This window comes from Furipterus horrens, unplaced genomic scaffold (assembly GCF_987537825.1).
Source record: "Furipterus horrens unplaced genomic scaffold, mFurHor1.1.pri manual_scaffold_6, whole genome shotgun sequence".
Taxonomy (NCBI): domain Eukaryota; kingdom Metazoa; phylum Chordata; class Mammalia; order Chiroptera; family Furipteridae; genus Furipterus; species Furipterus horrens.
The window spans coordinates 132,428,227-132,449,863 of record NW_028327176.1 but is presented as its reverse complement, the minus strand read 5'-3'; the positions used below and the strand labels follow the sequence as shown (position 1 = coordinate 132,449,863).

At 37.1% G+C, this 21,637-nt stretch overlaps 1 protein-coding gene across 2 annotated transcripts in view; it reads left to right on the top strand.

Moving 5' to 3' along the window:
* The window catches only part of RNGTT (RNA guanylyltransferase and 5'-phosphatase), a 263,048-nt gene extending 241,640 nt beyond the window's left edge, over positions 1-21,408 (top strand). For both annotated transcript variants that reach the window (XM_090279662.1, XM_090279663.1), the window contains exons 15-16: positions 16,829-16,952; positions 18,404-21,408. In XM_090279662.1, coding sequence (XP_090135788.1) covers positions 16,829-16,952; positions 18,404-18,567 — 288 coding nt within the window. In that variant the 3' untranslated portion in view covers positions 18,568-21,408. The remainder of the gene's footprint in view (positions 1-16,828; positions 16,953-18,403) is intronic.
* Positions 21,409-21,637: the final 229 nt, after the last annotated feature.

Genomic DNA, 21,637 nt, shown 5'->3' with positions numbered 1-21,637 from the left:
ACACAGCCTTTCCTTATAATTATAAAAAGCATAATTTATGTAAAGAGCCCTACACAGTGCTGGCTACATAGCAGGTAGTTAATAAATGTTAGTTTTTTTCCCTCCCCTTCCATATGAAGGGAGAAAAACCTCAGTCAGTCATTTTAGATGATGACAATAAATATCTTAGGTAAAAGCATTAACTTAGTTTTGAGTACAAGTTACCAAGATAATGAATTTGCTACTTCCCCCTGGTTTTATACCTCCTTAATGCATGAATGTTCATACATAAAGATGTACTAATTAGGAAAGATAATGGGTGATGCACTTTAGTAGTTAAATATTTGAGAATAAAAGTGATTTGATGAGCTCCAAGTTTTTCTATCAGCTCCGAAATAATGGATTTTATGAACAGTAATTGCAATGTGTTTGGGGGGTAAGTTTTTTTAAGGATGGTATTTAGGAAGTGTGAAACTTGGTGCAAATTATTAATTATAATCATTTTCAAACTTCCAACATCTTCTGATTGGTTTTGGAGCTCATGGGGCTGATTTAAATAAATCCCATTGTGAGTGTCATTCAGAGAACACATGGAGACACAAAGTAGGACCACCTAGGGTTCTGAGCAGTGTTATTATCACGCTGTATTTATTTATTTATTTATTTATTTATTTATTTATTTATTTATTTTAAGTATAATTTATCATGTTGTTACAGTAGTTCCATTTTTCCCCCCTTTCTCCACTCTGCCCAGTACCCCCCTTCCCTCCAGCAATCCCACCCCCCATAGTTCTTGTCCATGGGCCGTGCATATAAGTTCTTTGGCTTCACCCTTTCCTATAGTATTCTTAACTTCTATTTCGTACCAATCGATTATGCTTCTTAATCCCTGCACCATTTCCCCACTTCTCCCCCTGCCCCCTCCTAGTTGATAACCCTCCAAATGATCCCCATACGTATGATTCTGTTCCTATTCTGGTTTGTTTAGTTGGATTTTTTTATTTTTTAGATTCAGTTGTTTATAGTTGTGAGTCTGTTTTCATTTTAGTGTTCATAGTTTTGATCTTCTTTCTCTTAAGTAAGTCCCTTTGACATTACATATAATAATGGCTTGGTGATGATGAACTCCTTTAGCTTCCACCTTGTCTGGGAAGCACTTCATCTGCCCTTCCATTCCAAATGATAGCCTTGCTGGATAGTGTAATCCTGGTTGCAGATTGCCTTTCATCACATTGAATACTGCTTGCCAGTCCATTCCTGCCTGCAAAGTGTCCTCTGAGAAATCAGCTGATAGTCCTATAGGCACCTCCCTGTAGGCAACTCTCTGCCTCTCTCTTGCTGCCCCCAGGACTCTGTCTTTATTTTTCACCTTTGACATTTCAGTCATGATGCGTCCTGGTTTGGTCCCTTCTGGGTCCAGCTCGCCCGGGACCCTCGGTGTTTCCTGGACCTGTATGTCCATCTGCTTCGCAAAATTTGGGAAGTTTTCCTCATTTTTTTTCAATTCTTGCTTCCTCATTCTGCACTGGTTGACTGTTTTTTTCTTCCTTATGTTCCAAATCATTGATTTGAACCCTGGTTTCCTTCCCTTCACCATTGGTTTTGTGTGGATTTTCCTTCATTTCACTTAGCATAGCCTTCACTTCTTCTCTTATACATTTGCCGTACTCAAGCCTATGTCAGGCCTGTGAGCATCCTTATCACCAGTGCTTTGAATTCTGTGTCTGTTAGGTTGGCTATCTCCTGGTCGCTTAGTCTCCCACTGGAACCTTGATCTGTTCCCCCTTTTGGGCCATACTTCTCTGTCTCCTCGTTCTGACAGGCTCCTGTATTTGTTTGCCTCTGCATCGCAGGTAGAGCGGTCGCTCCTGTTACATTGTAAGGGGCAGAGCCTTGGGGATTTATCAGTGCACGGGGATCTGTGGCACTGTATGTTGGGTAGGAGTCTGAGAGGGAACAATGCCGCCTGCCCAGCACTCGCCCCTTTTCCAGGCACCTCTCCCACTTTTGCACCGGTTTGGCACCTCTCTAGCTGCTGCTCTGGACGTTGTTCCCAGAGTGGGTGGGTCTGTGGACGTTCTAGGACCGTGGGGGCCCTTTAAACAAGCAGACTCTGCTGAGAGACTGGCAGTTTCTCCTTCCACCCCATCCTGCACTGGTCTGCACAGTCAGAAGCAATGAGGCTTGATTTTTCCCAGTGCTGGAACTATGAGCTGTGTAGTCTGGTGAGGAGCTGGGAACGCTCCCCAAGTGTCCCTCCTGACTTTTAAACGTGTGACGGCGCTTTCTGCTGGCCTGCTGCTGCTGCCGCTGCCGCTGCCGCTGCCGCCGCCGCCGCCGCTGCTGCTGCTCCCACCACTGCACCGCATCCTCTCTGCCCCAACTCCGCCTCTCCTCCCTGTTTGGATGAGTATTTCTTCTTTATATCTTTGTTTGCTGGACTTCCATGCAGTTTGATTTTCTGGAACTTCTGCTTGTTTCTAGTTTTGAGGTAGTTGTATTCCTTCTTAGTTGTGGAAGGAGATGCAGCGTGTCTGTCTACACCTCCATCTTGGCCAGAAGTCCTCATGCTGTATTTATGTAATGCCTTTGTCGATAACTCCAGATTTCTTTCTCAACAAAGAAATATGGTTGTTGAGAAAGCATGTATAAAATAGAATGTATTGTGCGTGGCAAAGAGTAAAAGAATGACTAAATGGCCAATGGGACATACCAGCTGCAGCTTTCTGCTGTTTGTGGTTAGAAGATCACAGTGGCAGCAGTGATTGGCCTGAGGTACAGACTTGTCAGAAAGGAATCCTGGAAAGCTTTGTTTGCTCAGATGGGTCCTCGTCGCCAGTAGAGCTTCATAACTAAACTAAGGAGTTCTGTGTATCCAAGCTAATGATCCAGGGATGTATGGCTCTGCCTGTTAGTGCTGCTTGAGCAGATTTAGTCATCTTGCAGAGCTGATGATCAAAAGGGAGGAACATCAGCATTTTTGTTGGTGTCCAAAATGGTAGGCAGAACAGGAAAGGAATCTTCACTTGTTATTATAGCATTTTGGTTTATTGCCACGTGCCATACAGATCTATCTACAGGGCAGTTCCCTTGAGGTCTCTAAAAAGAGCATAGCTGGATAGTTGGGTTTAAAATGGGTGAGAGAAAGGAGATAAAGTTATATACTTATACCTGTGCATATTGCTAAAGAAATTTTTTAAATGAACATGATTGGATTTAAATTATTAGCAAGACCTTGGAAAGTAAATGAAAGAGTCATTGAGCTAAATCTGAACTATGCACTGACATCTTAATGAATTGCTTAGTTCATACACAATTCAGTATATTGTGAACCTCATTGAGCTAGCTATTTAATCATGATTAAAACAATTTTAGGATAGGTGTTTGTTACTGCCAGAAGTAGGTAGACCATCTGTCAAATTCAGTCTGACATATCTACTTTATGATTTATTTATTTGTATTGGTTGTGGCAAAGACATCTTAAAAAACAAGCAACATCAAATAAGTCTGTCATTATACTTAAAACCCTTTAGAAAGAAAAACAAGTGTTAGACATGCATATTGGATTGTAAAGCTTTCCTTGTTGTGTATTGTTTTTGATATTGCAAGTCTGCACTGAATCTATGATCTGCTTGTGATTCTTATCAAGCTTGGTACTAACAGACAGGGAGCAATACATTGTGCCATCATTTGCCAGTTGGTTTATTAAGCCATTACCATGACCTCACCTCACCTGGCAGAGCTACCTGTTTTGTCCACATGACCTTTTCCTTTTGCTAGTCATGCCGTGGAAAGATCATTCAATTCAGTAATGACTTCTCATTTGGTCTAGAAATCAGACAAAAGCTTTGCAGCTGTGAAGTGCAGCCCATTTTAAAATTAACCAATTGTAAATCCTTAATGATTGAGAAATTCTGCAATTTGCCGTGATTTGTGGTTTGTGCTGCAACTGGAATAGCAAACAGCAGAGGTGATGCAGGTCGGAATGGTGTGCATTTGGAAAGTGAAAGAAAAGAAACTTGATCATCATTGTGCTTCAAGCCAAAGTGTATGCCCTTCTGTCCTTCATACATCACACATCACTTTGTCTGCCACCCAGAGACTCTCCCACGTGGAATGTAACCCTTGGAAAGAATTATTTAAATTACACTTTATTCCACAAGAAGTAAAAGCGTCCACAAGTATAGTCTTTTGCCTCCTTTAATATTTTTTTCAACTTAGAGCCTAGATTCTTAGGGAAAAGGAGAACACAGGTTTTAGACTCACAAAGGCCTAGAATTTGAATTTTGATACCAAAACGAAGTAGCTCTGTATCCTTACTCAAGTTACTTAAACTCTCTGGCCTCAGTTTCCACATTTGGAAATCTCATTGGATTCTAATACAGATTAAATTAGGTACTGTGATAGAAAAACTAGCAGGGATGCAATGTGTTTTGCTGCCACTCACTAACTATGAGACCCTAATTAAATTACTTAACTAATTTGTGCCTCTACTTCTCTATCTGTAGAAATGGGATACTTCCTAGGGTTGTTGTGAGGATTAAATTAATGAATCCATGTAAAGCACTTAGAACACCACTTAACACCTAGTAAGGATTCAGTAATTATTAACCATTTTGGTTGACATTTATTAAATAATCAACAAAAATTGTGTTTACAAATAATAAAAAATCATGTAAAGGAAAGGTGTAGGGTACTCTTAAGACAATCCAAATGTGCTAGAAAAATAAGCAGGGGCTAAGTTATTTATTGCTTGGTAATGGGACACCATTGACAGTGGGAGGACATGATTAGATTTCAATTTCTATAATTGTTATTTTGTTTCTTTTTATTGTTTTAGTTCACCTTTTAAAATTTACATACAAAAAATTCACTCCTTTTGGTGTACAGTTCAATGAGTTTAGACAAATGCATACAGGCTCATAGACAGCACTGGAATCCAGATAGAGTACAATTTCATCACCTCTCCAAAAAAATCCCACATGACATTGCTTTGTTATCAACCATTCCTTCCACTCCCAAACTCTGCAATCACTGATGTGTTTTCTGTTCCTATAATTTCACCTTTTCCAGGATGTTATCTGCATGGAATCACATACCCTAAAGCGTTTAAAGTCTAGCTGCTTTAACTTAGCCTACTATATTTGTAGTTCATACACGTATTGCATTTATCAATAGTTCTTGTTGCTGGATAGTATGCCATTGCACGCTGTACCAACATTTGTCTTTGCCGATTGAAGGGCATTTGAGTTGTTTCCAGCTGTGTATGATTATGAGCAAAAATACTGTAAACATTTGTATTTCATTTTTTATGTGAATATGTTTTCATTTCTCTTGGGTAGATACCTAGGAGTGGGATTACTGGCTTTTAAAATGTAAGTGCATGTTTAACTTTATAAAGGAATTGCCAAATGTTTTTCAAAAGTGGTTATACCATTTTGCATTCCCACCAGCAATGTCTAAGAGTTTATTTACTTGGCATTGCTGTCAGCACTTGATATTGTCAATATTTTTTATTTTAGATATTCTAATACATGTGTAGTAGTATCTTATTGTCATTTCAATTTGCATTTTCTTAATGACTAATGATGTGTTGAGCATATTTTCGTGTGCTTATTTGCCATCCATTTGGTTCCTTAGTGAAGTGTCTTTTCAGATCATTTGCCCGTTTCTTAACTTCGTTTTTGTTTTCCTATTGTTGAGTATAAGGGTTCTTTATGTCTTCTGGATACAAGTTCTTTGTCAGATATTTGATTTGGAAATATTTTATCCTAATTTATGTCTTGTCTTTTTATCCTCAATATTTTTAACAGAGCATAAGTTTTAAATTTTGATGCTCTTTAATTATCAACTGTTTATTTATGGATCGTGCTTTTGGTGGTGTTTCTAAGAAATCTTGCCTAACCCTAATGTTACAAAGATTTTCTCCTATGTTTTCATTTAGAAGTTTTATAGTTTTAGGTGCTATGTTTAGGTATATTTTTGTGTAAGGTAAAAGATGTGGGTTTGAGGTCCATTATTTTGAATGTGGATAACCAGTTGTTCAGTACCATTGTTGAAAAGATTATCTTTTCTCCATGGCATTGCCTTTGTACCTTTATCAAATATTAATGGACCTTGTAATTATGGATCTACTTCTAGGCTCTATTCTGTTCCACTGATCTATGTGTCTCTCTACTCACCGATACGACACTATCTTATTTGCTAGGTCTTAAAATCAGCTCTCCAACTTTGTTATTCTTTTGTTTTGGCTGTTCTGGTGTCTTTGGCTTTCCATATAAATTTTAAAATCAGATTGTCTATATCTATAAAAAATCCTGTTGGGATTTTGCCTATGATTATGTTGAGTCTATAGATCAATTTGGGAAGAACTGATATCCTAACAATATTGACTCTTTTAATTCATGAATATTAGTATATCTTTCTGTTTGTTTTGATTCTCTTTGATTTCTTTCTTTTATTTGTGTTTTGAAGTTGTCAGCATACAGATCCTGCATGTTTTTAAAATTTACCCCTAAGTATTTCATGTTTTTTAATGTTATTGTAAACAATCCTTTTTAAATTTTAAATTACCAAATGTTTATTGCTAAAATATAGAAATAAAATCAGTTTTAGTAAAATTAACTTTGTATTCTGCAAACTTGTTAAACATATTAATTCTAGGATCATCTTTGTAGATTCCTTCTGTGTAAGAATTCATGTCTTCTGTCAATGGAGATAGTCTTAGTTTCTCCCTTTCAAACTTGTATGTCTTTTACTTGTTTTTCTTTTAAGCAAGGGAATGACTTGATTGGATCTAGATATTTCAGAGTCTAATCTGGGTACACTATAAATCATTGATAGGATGGGGAAAATGTAGAAGAAAATAGTGTGGAAGCTGTTGCAAGAATCTGAGAGACAGAGATGGTTTAGACTATGACAATGGCAGTATGAGAGGCGACAAATACACACTCAGCATATATTTTGGAGGTTGAATTGGTAGGCCCTGGTAGTGAATTGAATATGAGGGGAAATAAAAGGAGAAGGGATCATCCGGACACCAAGGTTTTTGTCGTGAGAAACTGGGTAAATGGAATTACCGTTTATTAAGGTAGAGGAGACAAGAAAAGAATTAGATTTGGGGGAAGCTAAGTTGAATTTTGAACATGTTGGGTTTAAGAAGTCTACAGGACATTCAAATAAAGATGTCAAATAACTGGACTGTATATGTTTGATATAAAATGGTATAAGAGAGTTTGAGAATGAATCAGGCTTATGTGGGATCCCTCTTAAAGGCTTCTAGAGGACATTTTTTATTTGTGATTCCTTTAATATCTTAAGAACATTTTCACCTTAGGCTTTCAGACACCCTGTTAATTACTGCTGATTTCCTACTTATCTCCCTCCCTCTCTCCTTCCCAACTTCCTTTTTTCTATAAACTGACTTCTTATCACCCTCTAAACTTCAACCTTAATATCATTCCTCAAGACTACCCAGCCGAAAGCCAGTTATCTTTTCTCCTGCATTAGTCTCTATTATATAGTCTTTTTTTCGTAGCCCTTATCATAATTTGTAGTTATTCACTTGGCTATTTACTAGACTATACACTTAGGAGGGCAGAGACTGTGTCTGTATCACCAGTCCACAACCCTGTGCCTGGTACATGGCTGCTCAGTATTTGTTAGATGGCCGAGTTTTGTCCAATGACTGTGTTTTCATATAACTGTTTTTTTATGCTTATATGTGCAGAGGTTTCTGTACGTAATATCAGGCAAAATTTGGGTAGGAAAATGACCTTGTTTGTTTTATTCTATGTTTATTGTCCACAGAGTGCCAGGTTTTGTAATAGCTAGTGAGGTATGAAATGGCATTTGACATTGGCTAGGAAGACCTATGTTTGAGACTTGTCTGTTTCATTTTCTATGTCTGTGACTCTTGGTGAAATATTTAACTACTCTAAGCTTTAGTCTCCACGCATGTCGAAGGACAGCAATATAATTCCTGCCTCATAAGGTAGTAGTACAAACTAAATGAGATTATGTGTTTAGATCATGAATTTTTAAAAATGTTTTATTGATTATGCTGTTAAAGTTGTCCCAATTTCTTTTCCCTCTGCTCCCCTCCATCCAGTGACCCCGCCTCCCACCAGTTGTCCCCCCCACCCCTTAGTCCATGCCCATTGGTTGTGCATATAGTTCTTCTCAACATCTTCCTGTCTACTTCATTTCCTCCTACTGTGCTTCTTAAATCCTGCATCATCTCCCTTTCTTTTCTACCTTCCCCATCTCCACTGACTTCCCCCCAGTATGTTCCCCATACCTATAATTCTTTTCCCACTCTTGTTGCCTACTTAGTTTCCCTTTGTTTCGGTTCCCTAGCTTCTGCTGTTGGTTGTTGTGATGCAGTTTTCATTTTAATGTTCATAGTTTTGATCCTCCTTCTCCTAAACAAGTCCCTTTAACATTTCATATAACGGTGGTTTGGATCTAATGAACTCCTTCAGTTTTACTTTGTCTTGGAAGCACTTTCTCTGCCCTTCTATTCTGAATGATAGCTTCACTGGATAGAGTAATCATATCTATAGGTTTTTGCTTTTCATTACTTTGAATATTTCTTGCCAGTCCCTTTCTTGTCTGCAGAGTTTCTTTTGAGGAATCAGCTGATAGTCTAATTGGGACCCCTTTGTACATAATTATTTTCTTCTCTCTTGCTGCTTTTAAGATTCTCTCTTTATCTTTAATTTTTGACATTTTGATTATAATGTATCTTGGTGTGGTTCTCCCTGGGTCCAGTTTTTCTGGAAAACTCTGTGTTTCCTGGACCTGTAAGTCTATTTCCTTCCCCAAGTTAGGGAAGTTCTGCTTCATTATTTTTTTACATAATTTTTCAATTTATAGTTGTTCTTCTTCACCTTCTGGCAACCCTATAATTCTGATGTTTGCTCGCTTATAGCTGTCCCAGAGGTTTCTGAGCCTCTCCTCACATCCCTCATTTTTTGTTTCCTCTTTCTGCACTGGTTGACTGTTTGTTCCTTCCCTATGTTCCGATTTGTTGTTTTGATCCCTGGTTTTCCTTTCCTCACCACTTGTTTTTTTGTTCATTTCAGCAGGACTAGCCTTCATTCCTTCCCTGTCTTATTCAGTATCTTTTGTTAATTCTGTAAGCTGCCTTATGTCTACAGCTCTGAACTGAGCCTCAGAAAGATTATCTATTTGTTCATCGGTTAATTCATGTATTTGCTTTTTTGGTCAGCTGCATGATTGGTATTTCAATCATGATTCCTGCCATCCTGACCGTTTTCGTTTATCTTTCCTTCCTGGGCGAGGCTGTCACACCTCCTACACTATCATGGGCAGAGCCCTGTGCACTCTTCACTACCAGGTGACCAGTCTCACCACACTGTGGCACTTTGTGTAGGGGTGGAGGTCCAAGATGGATTCTTGCTATTATTCTCTGCTGAGAGACCAGAAGCCTCCTTCTCCATCCCCATGCCCTCTGGGCTTCACAGTCTGAGACAATGGGGGTTTGCCTTCCCCGGTGTTGGAATCGTGAGCTGATGGGTCTGGACTGCAGCCAGGGGTGTTCCCCTGGCGCCTCTTGCCTCCCCTTAAATATGGGTGTCTGTGCTTACTGCAGTCCCGCTGCCCATTGCTGCAGCTGCTGCTGGCAGCACAGCTTGATCTCTCTGCCCCGGCTTTGCCCCTCCTACCTGTCCGGACGAGCACCACTTGTTTATAACTTCATACATTGGACTTCCATGTAGCTTTATTTTCTGGAACTTATTTCTGGTTTTGCGGTAGTTGTATTCCTTCTTAGCTGTGGAGGTAGACAGAGTGTGTCAATCTAAGCCTCCATCTTGGCTGGAACTAGATCATGAATTTTTAATACTTCTCACATACTAACACTCTATAAATAAATTAATATTTACTTACATAAAGATGAATCTTACAGTTCTAGACATGGCTGATATTGCCTGATCAATAAAGAGAGGGAGGACATGAAATCTCTATTTTACCCTTTCTTCTATTTGTTCTTCACTGTTAAAGGGGATATGCTGCCTTTAATATCAGGATAGCAGACTAGTCATGGCATCACCTGCACTTTAAGCACTGGACATAGAGAGTAAAAATGCATTGTGTTTATGCAAATAATAAACAGGATATTTAAATATCTTAAATTTGTTGGGGTGGGGTGAAAGAGTGGAAAGGAGGAAGGAGGAAGAGAAAGGCTGGAGACAGTACTAGTTTATTTTATTTAACCAGCCATCAACAGACAAACTGGTTGATAAACAGAGGCTCATGATTCTCATGAACTCAGTAAACGTTCTTTCTCGGAATCTACCCTGGATTGAGTATTGTGCTAAGGATGCAGGGGGAAGTCATTGAGGTGTCGGTATTGTAGTGATTTAGATCGAACGAATGAAATTAACTACAACTTCTTCTATACTTGTTCCATTTTCTACACCTCAAGCAGTTTTTCACTACTCTGTTTGGTTTCTACTAAGTGCCAAATATAAGGCTGTGTGTGGGTTTAGAGACTAGGAACTGGGAAAGGATGAATGAAAAGAATTTAGGACATAGGTTGTCAAACTTTCTTGATTTTGCCTCATACACAGAACCTCTAAGGCACAAGAAATACCTAACAGGTTCCAATCCACATCAGTGTTTATCTCCTAAAAATTTAGCACATGTTAAGGACTGCATAACTTCTCAAACCTTGGGGTCAGATCATACACCACCAGACTCATTTACTCTTCCTCACTCATTTTGGTGATAACTTGGTTTTTATCACAGTAAGTGCCAAACACTCAGCTTTGCAAAGATATAATGTCATCTAAAGGAATCTCACATGAAAACTGTGAACTCCCTCCAACTAGTAGTTTGCATGGCATCCAACACATACTATCATGTTGCCCTAAAATTTTTAAATACCTCACAGTGCCTCTGTGACTTTGTTGCAGTGCCCTGGGGTGCGTTACTGTGTGGTTTGTGTACCATGGACTTAGGCCCCTTTTCCAAGACTTTTAAGTTTTCTATTAAATTTTTATCTCTTTTTATTGTTTCGTACCTCTTCATTAAAAGCCAACCTGATGTTTATCATTTTTTAAAATGAAACATAGTATTTTATCTTAGGAATATTTTGTTATTAAAAAATTTTTAAGTTAGGTATGTATAGTGTAGGAAGTTTGGAAAATACAGGAAAACAGAGAAGAAGAGAAGTCATTCCTAATTCCCTCATCCATTAATAACCACTACTAATATGTTGTTTTATCTAGCCAGTTATTTTATATGATAATTTATTATAATTTGAATAACTATGACTAACTGATCTTATTAGAAGGTAATGGAAATTTCATATCTGGAAGTTGTGACTTGTCTGTAATAAAGTTTAGGATACATATGACAGAGTTTTAGCTGCTTTCTTTTTATTGGTTACTTTCTTTAGTTGAACGCTTGATTGGAGGGCTTGAGGACCCCTTCTATACATGAGGTAGAGACTCCCTGCTGCTGTATTTCAACCTAGCAAATGCAAGGTGTGTTATTTACACTGTAGTTCTTCATTATAGAGGCACAAACACAAATAGATTTTAGTAGAGGAACTTTTTTTTTAAGTGGTAGGTCTAGTCTAGCATATTTTAAAAAAGGGCAACTAGTCAAATGCTTTACTTCCTCCAGTAAAGGGATGTACTTTCTAAAAGTAATATATTATGGCCCTACTCTAATCTAGTAGTTCTAAAAGGTTATTTATCTAGTAATTCAGATTTAAGCTGTTTGTATTGTTCTTATACCATAAGGAAAACTTTTCAACTTCCATTTTATTTCTGATTCACTTGTTTTATTTTCTCTGCCTTTTTAAGTGCTAGGGATTGACATTATTTACATAAAAATAAGATTTTTGAGTTCATCTGTTTGAGATATGTTTTTTGAATATGTCACACTACAGAGGTAGAACTTGAATTATCAAAAAATAAAATTATAACTTCAGAAAAGAAAAAATGGCCAACTTAGCTTAGCTCCAGAGAACAGGTCACCAAAGATGGGGTGGAACCTTCTTAAGTGCAAACATATTCATATTTAGAGTTTCATTGTCATTTCTCTCTCTCTCTCTCTCTCTCTCTCTCTCTCTCTCTCTCTGCCTCTCAGCCTCTCTGTCTCTTTCTCTACACTTCCCTCCTTTTGTTTCTTCCTCCCCTTCTTTCTTTCAATAATAATTTTAAATTCTGATTAAAACAAGTAGCGACAATACTTTCTTAGCTCAGCCTGGACTGTTGAAGAGTAATTCTGTTCTTATAAAATCCTGGCAGAAAACCCCAGGGCTGACTTGAGGGCTGGAGCAGAGAAAATACAAGATGAGCCTGGAGTAGTATGTTGTATTGCCAGAATGTAAATGCTAAAATATATTATTTTGTAAGTAAAGGAGGAAGCAAGTTAAAAGGACACAGGAGTCAACCTGGGAGAGTTCCCACTGGCCAAAACTGGAACAATTTAAGCAACAAAAATAAATGACAGTAGTATTTTATTGTGAACTAAATAATAAAATAAATATTCATGAGTCCATACTGATATAAATAGGCAAATAAGTAAATGAGGGAAAAAGAGACAAATCTTCCTTGCAGAAAGTGTAGATACTAAATGTAGAAGGAATAGAGAAGGTAGACTATTCCATTAAAACAGCACAGTAATGATTGCTGTAGGCAGGATTCACGGATGAATGCTCAGATTAATAAGTGAAACTTTAAGGAGAAACAGGATATTTATATAGTCTTAAAATATCTTATCAAGAAACTTATTAATTTCTGTGGTATTTTTAGTAAATATCTACCAATTCTTTGATACCCTTCCTTCCAGGAAGTGGAGTTTACTTCCCTTTTTATTGATTAGGGCTGGACATGGTGACTTGTATAATAGCTAACCAGTAGAATGTGGAAAGGAGAAAAATAGCAGCATTACAGTAGGGAAACCTGGCAGACACCATCATCACCAAGTGTTCAGGGTAAACATCCCCAGTAATCACCATGTTGATATCATAGACCCCCAGATATTATCCACCTCTCTTGCATTTTCCCCCAAATCCATAACCTCAGTCTAATCATCAGGAAACCCTAAATTGAGGAACATCCTACAAAATATCTGACTAGTACTTTTCAAAAGTGTCAAGGAAAGTCTGAAAATCTGTCACAGATCAGAAGAGAACATGGAGACATGACAACTAAATGCAATGGGGTTTCCTGGATTGGCTCCTTGAACAAATAAAAACATTAGTGGAAAAACCGATGAATTCTAAATAAAGTCTGTGGTTTAGTTAATTATGTTATAACAGTGTTAATGTCTTAGAGCTGATAAATGTACCATGATATGTAAAATATGAAAATTAGGGGTGACTGGAATACTGGAACCCTCTATACTATCTTTACAACTTTTCTCTAAATCTAAAATTATTTCAGAATTGAAAGTTTAAAAAAACCACTCACTAGTGGCTTTCTGATTCTAAGGCTATTTATTATTTTCAAGTGTCTACAGAGCAGATTAGTTCAGAGAAATCCCCCTCTCCTCAAGCCTTTGTGCAGTTTCTCTAAAAGAAAGATAAGCTCTTGATAACAAAACAGCTCACACAGAGCAAGGACAGTAAGTTCTAGAGGCTTCTGTCACACCACTAGAAATAGAAACACATCTTTGCCTAGTCTCTGCAGGTGTCAACTGATGGTTGTTGGCACCAATTCAGCGCCAATAGGAATCCTCAATTTGGGGTGAGTGAAGAAGGAAGCTATTAAGTGAAAAACAGCATGGATGTGAGGCAGCCCTGGGGGCCACGCCTCTTTCCAGCTAGACAGCTCTACTCTGCTCTGAGCTGGTCTGCTCCACCCTGCTCTGGTGAGACATCTGTGGTGTTTCAGCTCCAGCCAGGGAAATTATCTTTGGTGGAAAAGGGAAAGTGCGCTTCCAGAGACAGAGGGGAGCTGACTTATGTAGATGGGTCTCTGCCCCTGGTCCTGATTAGTCTGTCCTCATGCAAATGAGGACTCTAAATTCTCACAGTTTGATTGGTCCAAAATGCACTGCCTTGATTGGTCAGAATTAAGCCACTCTGATTGGTTGGTGAAGAAACTGATGGGGATATAGCTGCACAGCTCCAATTGGCTGGCGAAAGCCTCAGTCCTGTTGGTTGAAACACAGTGCAGGCAGGCAGTTCAGTGCAGGCTTCTCCCTGAGGTGCAGTTTGCATGAAAGGCCCTGTGTATTAAGGGCTACTAGGCTGGGTTGTTTTGTTTGTTTGTATTTAATTTGATCCCAGTTAGCCACTGGAACCCTTTTTAGTAGGCATTTTCTTTCTCAGGATCCATACAGGTCAGTTTCACCAACACTGAAGGTTTGCCTCTTGTGACTTGGTGGCATGCCCAGCACCTAGGTTACAGAAAGTATTCTATACAAATAGTTCAGAGTGGAGCAACGGTGATTCTACCTGCCCTTCATTCCAGGTGTTGTTGTTGAACTGCTCATTTAAAATCTACTAGATTCAGTTTTATCTGACTGGTTCTTAATCCCAGATTATTGGTAGGTTCAAAGAGTATAAAAAGTGTGGTACTCAATAAAATGGGCACACGAAAAAAATACTTTTCAATATAAAATATATTATATATTGCTCTTCTTTTTAAAAACAATAGTAAAATATCATTAGCTCAATGTAATTATGGTTTCAGATGTGAAATCCTGATTTTTAAATATTATTATTATTATTTTCAAGTTCTTATAAATTCAAACTAGGATAACAGGGTACTGTTTTAGTAAATTATAATATGTAATTGCTGAGGGTGATCACTGTCATAGTAACATAAATAGGATTTGGATACTAAAATTAAACTCCTCCTCTGTATGCCAATCATTCTGTAGATTTGACCATTAGTGAAAGCTGTCTTAATTTGTGCAAATATTGGAGTATTATTTTTATCATTTAAATATATTTTACCATTCAACCAAATGAGTACCTTGCAGTGTGTCTATCTTGGCAACATAACTGGTATGATTAATGAAGGACAATGGACTGTTCTTGAACATGGAAATAAGGTTAGGTTAGTATAGTGGAAGGTATATGCATATTCTGGAAAGCTCAATACATGCCCAAGTAGACACACAGATCCTTAATAATAGTGCTTAATTGCTGTAGTCAGATTGAGAAACACATAATTTGTAGCAATTCTCAAAGTAGGAACATGAGAATGATAAGCTATACAATAAAGACTTACTACAATTGCTAGTCAGAAAAAGTACAGACTGCATGTTGTGGATATTAAACCATTCTTATAAATGCATGTGATACAATCTTCTTGACAGCTGTTATCAAAGTGAACCTTCCAGGTCATCATAGTTTCTTTAGTGAATTTCCTTGTAAGGTTTTTTTTAAAAAAAAAAAAGGCATTGTTTCACTTTCCAGTTTTATATTCAATGAAGTTTACTATGTACCAGGCACTTGCACTCATTTTTCCAATGTCTCAGTAAATTAGGAATTCCTTTGCCTATTTTAGAAATTAGAAAATGGAAACAGAAAGGTTTAGAAACTTATCTCTGTTAGATCCTACATATGGTTAACATAAGTGGGTTTAACATAACATGAATGAGTTGCCTAATACTTGAATATAGCTAATGTATCAAAATAAAAGAAGGTGGATCCCTAGGAAGAAAGGGGAAGGAGTTAAGACTAGAATAATGAATATTGAGAATTAATTTAGCAAGTTTGTTACAGGGAACATCACTGTTTTGGGCAGGTGTGGTCCAGAGCCACTCATGTATTAGACCTGTTGGATTTGTTTAAAATGTCCAATCAAGTGTAATACTCATTAAGGAAAAAGGAACACCATTTCAAAGTTTTTATGAAGACATGCACTGCCTAATCTGTGAATTGAAAGCATCTTTTGAAATTTGCTTCCCTTCATATTCCTAGGTGGTAGTGAATATGTGGGTAGAAAAACGAGAGCATTTCAAATAATGATAATGAAGTTAAATGATTGCAATCTGCTATATTGTGAGGAAAGGTTAGCGTGAGAAAGATGGGGCTAGAATTAAAATATTACCATGACTGGCATTTGATTTGAAAACTGCAAAGCTTAGGTTCTTCTTATGAAAACCATTCTCACAGCCTGATGAAATATCTTTTAAAAGGTTTTGTAGTTACCATGGATACTTGTTAGCATTATAGAGTAAGTTGTAATCCATATTTAATCATCTGAGGTGAAGTAGTAAAAAAAAAAAAAAACCCGACTGACTAAAATCAAAAGTAGCTTCATCTCTAAATTCATGTAAGTTGGAAATGGAAAGTGTAAATAGCCTAAAGATTAGGTTTTTGGTAATTAATTAGCACTTCTTGAAAAGCAAGATACTTAAGATGCACATTGCCTAAATGTGATTCTAATGTTACTTTTTATGTGTAACATTTTTTTAAACTAGTAAATGGCATTTCTGAGGTTTTGACGTAGAAACGTAGATTGTAAGACCTTTCTGAAAGTTGATGAAATGTAAGCAACAGAATCATTTTCTGAAAGCCATAGGGACACACACAATATTGAAGACATTGACCCTATAGTAATATATTTGCCTTTGTCCCAGAAGTGGCTGGTTTCTGCTTAGCTTCTTTTAATTGCTGTATATTGACGGCTATTTTCACAACTATATATAAAATGTCGGATTAATGAGCATGTGTACAAGGGAGTGAATACGTAGTCTTAGGCTTGATTAGACATTTCAGATGACAAAGAGCTCTGTGTGAAGAGTTACTGAGGTGTTTTTGGCTTTCCCTAATGAGTCTGTCTGTCACATAGTGGAAGCAAAAAACCTTTCGAATGATTTAAATATTTTCCTCAATTCTCTTTTAAAACAGGTGACAAAAGAGCTAAAACAGTATGACAACAAAATTATAGAATGCAAATTTGAGAACAACAGCTGGGTCTTCATGAGACAGAGAACAGACAAAAGTTTTCCTAATGCCTATAACACTGCCATGGGTGAGTATGACAACCTATCAAAAAAAAAAAAAAAAAAAAAGTTAAGATGTTAGAGCCAAAATGTGCTGTCTCTGTTGTTCGGCCTGATGGGACAGTCACCTGGACCCCGTCCTTGCTTGCTGGGGTCAGGGTTGTGTCAGGACTGTGGCTCCAGTCAGTTTGTAGTTTCTCCTCTTTAGATAGACCTGTGGCCTGTGACCGTGTGTCCGAGAGAGAAGTTTAAAGGGCAGGATCACAGGCTGTATACAAGTTGAATTTGTTGAACAACAGCAACAAAAGCCACGATAATTTCTGTTCTATTCAAAACTATAACAACCATTATTTGCCAGATGGTAAAAGACAAAATTAGCAGGGGAAAATGTAATTTCCAGCTCCTAAAATAGTTTAACAAACAATAGAGAACAAAGTAAATGAAAGCCATTAAAAAAAAAAAAAGAAGAAGAAAACCTAAAACCTGTTATGCTGCCCTTTATAGTGTTCTTTGGGTACAATATGAGTGCTTTGGGAATTCAGAATAGTAAGTTTTTTTCATGGAGAACAACACAAATTAATTTCATTTATAAGGTAAACTAGTAGTAACGGTTCTTACTCTGGATTTCATTTTTAGTGATGTTGAGAAAAAAATAGATAAAAACCAAGATTAAAGGTTAATAGAATCACGTACTTCTAGAGTGCTCAGTCAGTGATGATGATGACTATATGATAAGCTTATGAGAAAACATAGAAATTGCCCATTTGACTTTTGTAGCTTTAAAGTTACTATGTGTTTAAAGGGTCTTGTTGGAACTTGCAGTTCTGTTCAGACAAAATGCATTAATTTTGAAAATAGGAATAATTAAGCCAGTGTCATTTTTTCCCCCAAAACCAAATAGGTAAATAAAATGAAAAGGACTAGTACTAAATTTTGATCACATAAGAAAAGATGCTTTATTTATTAGTAATTTTGTTATAATACCCTACTTCAAACAAGTTATTAAAATAAAATAAAATAAAATATTACCTGCCAGCTACAATGAAACCTCCCTTTTCAGTGGGCATGGTGGCTTCTCATGTGGACTGTTTTCTGAGAGAAAGACTGAAGGACTATAGCACATATTTTTTTGTAGAAATTTTAGTGGAATATGGTCCACAGCGTGATGCACTTGCTAGAGTAAATTGTTACAAAAACTGTTTTGGAGGGATAGAGAAATCATACTGAATACATGCTTGTAACCCAAGAATGTAGTTTGGGTTTAAAATCAGTAGTACAATAAAGAATAGTCACTGGAAAAACACTCACTTTGGGGGTGGAGAAAGGAGAATAGTTTAATCTGAAGCATGTCACTCAAGTTGGTAAAATGGAAGTGGTTAGCATACTGGGATGAAAACCTGTCTCCTTGCTCCTCTCCCTGTGGTGAGTCAGCTGCCTTAATTAACTCTCACATGAGACACGTGTCTCCCTTTGTCCACAGCTGTGTGCAACAGCATCTCAAACCCTGTCACCAAGGAGATGCTGTTTGAGTTCATTGACAGATGTGCAGCAGCTTCTCAAGGACAGAAACGAAAGCATCATCAGGACCCCGACATGGAGCTAATGCCTCCACCACCTCCCAAAAGACCGCGCCCTTTGACCTAAGTCCTGCCTCTGCCTTCAGGATAGAGAGGAAAGATGAGTGAGAAAAAATGCTCCCACTCCACTTACAGCCAGAGAAATTCAACAAAGAATGTGCAGCTTGATGTTGAAAAACGTTTTAATTTTTTTTTTAAAGAAAAGTATTGTAGCCAGCCTGTAAATATTCGATGCATTTGTTTTCTTAGTGCTACAATAAATACATCATGGATTTAAAACATTTTATTTATATTTGATAAACTCAGCCTTACCTTGTGGAATCTGAAGACTGAAATATCCAAAGGTTTGAACAAGATGGAAATCAATGAAAAAGAGGCCTTGTTTATATATGGATAACTTCTACCTTTAATTTATAAAGTTAGTAATCTGGAACTGTGAGCGCCTAGAACACTGTATTTTTTTAAAAGTTGTATTTCAGCTATAGTAAATTTTCCTTTTAAAAAATATAGGCAATGGCATTAAATATTCTTGCTATCATTTATCATGGATATCCTCCACTTCTGAGATTCTTGTACTCAAAAACAAATGACAAGGTTGTTAAGTATTATACTATATTAAACAACTTAGTCTGGCTTTATCATTTTAAAAAGATTTTTTTGAAATGTAAAAGTAAAAAGTAAACCTCCAATTTTGTGAACTGCATCCTTTCTAAAGGAAGTATATTATTTGCACCTGCATCTGTTGTTAGAACTACAATATCAGATCTCCAGTGTGTCCATTCTGACAGTGGTTTTGAGATACTTCGTAGAACTTAGATATACACCACCAGGTCCTTTACGTAGGGTTTCCTGGTAGACATTTTTTTAACTGCCAGGGCTACTGCTTTACCTCGGTGGTATCAGCACATTGTAAATTACACTAGAACACACAACTCACTGTGATTATAGGAGTGATATCAAACACAAGCAATGTTGTTTTAGTTCCCTTGAACAAAACAGCAGAGGAAATGCCAGCTGACTCCTTTGATTAGTAAGTAGCGTCAATGGAATAGAATGCTGTCACTAGAAAACCCTCTCCCGCTGTCACATAAATGCAGAGGCAAAGAGTAGACATCTGTAGGAACTAAACATCAAGGAAGTCAAGACATTTATTTTCAAAGCCAGAATTCTATCTACATTTTCTTCTAGAAATTCTATTTCTGTTGTATGTCTGAATTTTAAAATGTTTACTGGTAGATAATGGATCTAAAGAGCAGCTAATTGGTCAGCTGCCATTGTTGAGAAACTGTGTTCTGATTGATTTGTGAAGGAACTGAGAATTAGCTGATTAGAGGCTAATGTATTTATTTTTAGAGGTTCAGGTTCTAAGTATGTGTATGTAAATTTTTTTCATGATCTGAATTTTATATTTGTTTATGCATATATAGGAATATATGCAACAGTATATATTCTTCTAATGCAGTCAAAAATGAAAATCCAAACATCTTCCCTAGTAGACTGAATATCTGACAGGATTTCTATGTTATAGTGCAGATTAACCAAAAATGTATTTATATTCACCCGAGTTTAAATGTTTTTAAACAAAAATTTTCTCCTGCAGTACTTTTCTACATGAAATAGTAACATCACACTCGGGTGTTTTTCTTTGTTGTCCCCAGGTTATGTAATGTACAGTGAACTTATCCAAAATGCCACTTGACTGTTTCTTCCCTGGAGCAATTCAGTGCACTTGGGCACTGAAGGGATTAAAACACCTGACTGCCACAATGACTGCAGAAAGATGGAAACTTACCAAGTTTCCATAGTGTCTTATACAAAACAGACCTAAAAAATGCCTATGCAACTCCAAATAGTCTGATGTCTACCAAGTTTAGGGACTGTTTCCACACTGCATGTGGCTTTCTCCCGAGCCTGTGCAAATGCAGGGCCCTTTTGCTGACCCAAGAGCGAGTTTCTGCCAGTGATCATTAATGGAGTTGAAATGTTTATGGTAATTGTAACCTTTTAAATGAGTTATCTGAAAAGTATCTCATTTTTAATACACCCAGCTATTTTCTCCTTTGTGCATTTCCAGCAGTTAACTTTCTTAATTTTTCCTTTCTTTTCAATGATAGCGAAGTATTACAGTTGGCCTTATAAGTAATAGACCCATTTAGCCCCTGAACACATTACCATCTGCAGTACCCTAAAAAGTCATCTAGAAGTTGGAGGGGAAATCTAGAGCCAGGATTTGGAACATTAGGTAGGAAACACTTCCCTTCTCAGCCCACTTCACCATAACTATTTTTTGACATTGAAGTTTTGTAGACAGGAATAAGAAAGCTTTGCTTTTCTGAGTTATTCCATACAAAAGCCTTTGCATTGTGTTTGGAAAGATGTGAATGACTTGACTGCCTGGATGGTTACATTTGCTTTCCGTGAAATGCTCAGAAAATGTCAGGACATTCCTCCTCTAATTGTGTGTCAGTGCATATTGTAATAAAACTACTGATTCAAAGTAACAGAAAGTGTATCTGCTTTGTTTTACTTGTGATGATAACTTTGCACCCTTTGACTGATGCTTGTATGTCCCTTCTGTCACTGACATCAGATCCTATTGCTATCAACCGCACCCAACATAATCTATCTAGTTGTGTTACATTCTAAAAATTAGTATCAAGACTTGGAAAATCCTCTATTTTTCTTCCTGAGAAACCAAGAAATTTGATTGGCATGGGGGATATAGTATGTACCTTTTGTTTTTGGAGTATAGGGGAGTGGGGGAAAACACATTTATATTATTTTAAATATAATCTGTTCATCCACCTCATTTTAGCACTCTAATGTATGGGTAGATATTCTGTTACATTATTTTTAATGCATTTAATGCTTTTAGAATACTCAGCAATAAATATTCTAAAATGATGAAGTAATGACCTACCACTTTTTTTGTTGACTCTGCATTTTTGTAGTATTGAATTTGCCATCTTTAAATGGTTAAAGATACCACTGTTTTGAACTTTGTGTATAGTATTCTCTGGTCAAAAAACCTGGAAAGTCAAGAATTAAGTAATTCCAAATGTAGAAAGCTGATATGGTAGAGAAAACCCTGGGCTAGACCCATTCTTGGCTCTGATTCTCATTGGTTCCATGTTTTC